The sequence below is a fragment of the Alligator sinensis genome, unplaced genomic scaffold, assembly GCF_000455745.1.
Source record: "Alligator sinensis unplaced genomic scaffold, ASM45574v1 scaffold444_1, whole genome shotgun sequence".
Lineage (NCBI taxonomy): Eukaryota > Metazoa > Chordata > Crocodylia > Alligatoridae > Alligator > Alligator sinensis.
This window is the reverse complement of record NW_005841886.1, coordinates 3971272-3972494: the sequence shown is the minus strand read 5'-3', so window position 1 is coordinate 3972494 and position 1223 is coordinate 3971272. Positions and strand designations below refer to the sequence as shown.

Here is a 1223-nt window from a genome sequence, read left to right as displayed (position 1 = left end):
GGATAACAAGGAATAACGGCCACAAGTTGTTGGAGAGTAGGTTTAGATTAGACATCCGTAAGAACTACTTCACAGTTTGGGCAGCTAGGATCTGGAATCAACTTCCAAGGGACGTGGTGCTGGCTCCTACCCTGGGGGTCTTTAAGAAGAGGCTTGATGCCTACCTGGCTGGGGTCATTTGAGCCCAGTTTCCCTCCTGCCCAGGCAGGGGGTCAGACTTGAAGATCTACAAGGTCCCTTCCGACCAGACTTCTATGATCTTCCAGGTCACTGATGATGATACTGAACTAATGGGCTAGATTCATGTACCAACACACACACACACACACACACACACACACACACACACACACACACACACACACGACCAAAAAAAGAATCGGAATACGTGGGAATAGAGGTGGTGTGCCCGCACACGCGCACACACACGTGTTACACACATGCGCGTTTCACGCACATGCACGTGCTTCTGACACGCTAGACAAAAAAAGAACCAAAATAGGCGGGAATAGAGGCGGTGTGCAGACACGTGTGTTACACACATGCACGTTTCGCACGCACGTGCTTCTCCCACACACGCTAAACGAAAAAAAAACCAAAACAGGCGGGAATAGAGGCGGTGCCCGTAGCCCCGGATCCCCCGCGGAACTGCCCGTCCCTCCTGCCGACTCCTAGCAAAGCCGAGCCCTCTCGAGGGTCTTGCCGGCGCCTCGGCCACTGCCCCCCGGAGCGCCTAGGCGTACACGCTGGGAGCGGAGCTAAGCCCAGACTGCCGAGCCGGCCCACGCGGGAGAAGCGTCCGCGGCTCCGAGCCCGCGCTTCCCGCGGCTGACTCAGGCCCCGCCCCCGGGCGTTGCGCAATAAGGAGATTCCCCCCGCGGCTTGTGACGTCACGAGCAGGCTGGGGCCACTCGCCAGTTGGCCGCCGCCTGGAGAGGATGCGGGCGGCCCGGCTCCGGGGCGTGCTGCTCTGCCTCCTCGCCGCTGCCCAGCAGGTGAGCCGGGGCCGGGCTGGGTGCCGAGCCGGGGCAAAGGGGCGCTGGGGGAGTGGGAAGGGCGGGAGAGCCGGGTGCCGCCGCCTGGGCTGGTTTTTCCTGGAAAGGGAAGTTGGTGGGGCGTTCAGGACACCTGGGTTCAGGCTCCGGAGGGTGCTGCCTAGTGCTTAGAGGTGGAGCAGTGGGTTTGCCTCCCCGGTCTGGCAAAAGAATGGGCTCTCGTGGGGG

The 1223-nt window shown here is 60.9% G+C and overlaps 1 protein-coding gene across 1 annotated transcript in view; it reads left to right on the top strand.

The window, feature by feature from the left end:
• Positions 1–899: 899 nt before the first annotated feature.
• Positions 900–1223, top strand: part of LOC102382289 (transmembrane protein 92) — a 9036-nt gene continuing 8712 nt past the window's right edge. Inside the window, exon 1 of the mRNA XM_006017865.3 lies at positions 900–995. Within this exon, the coding sequence (XP_006017927.1) occupies positions 939–995 (57 nt within the window). The 5' untranslated portion in view covers positions 900–938. The remainder of the gene's footprint in view (positions 996–1223) is intronic.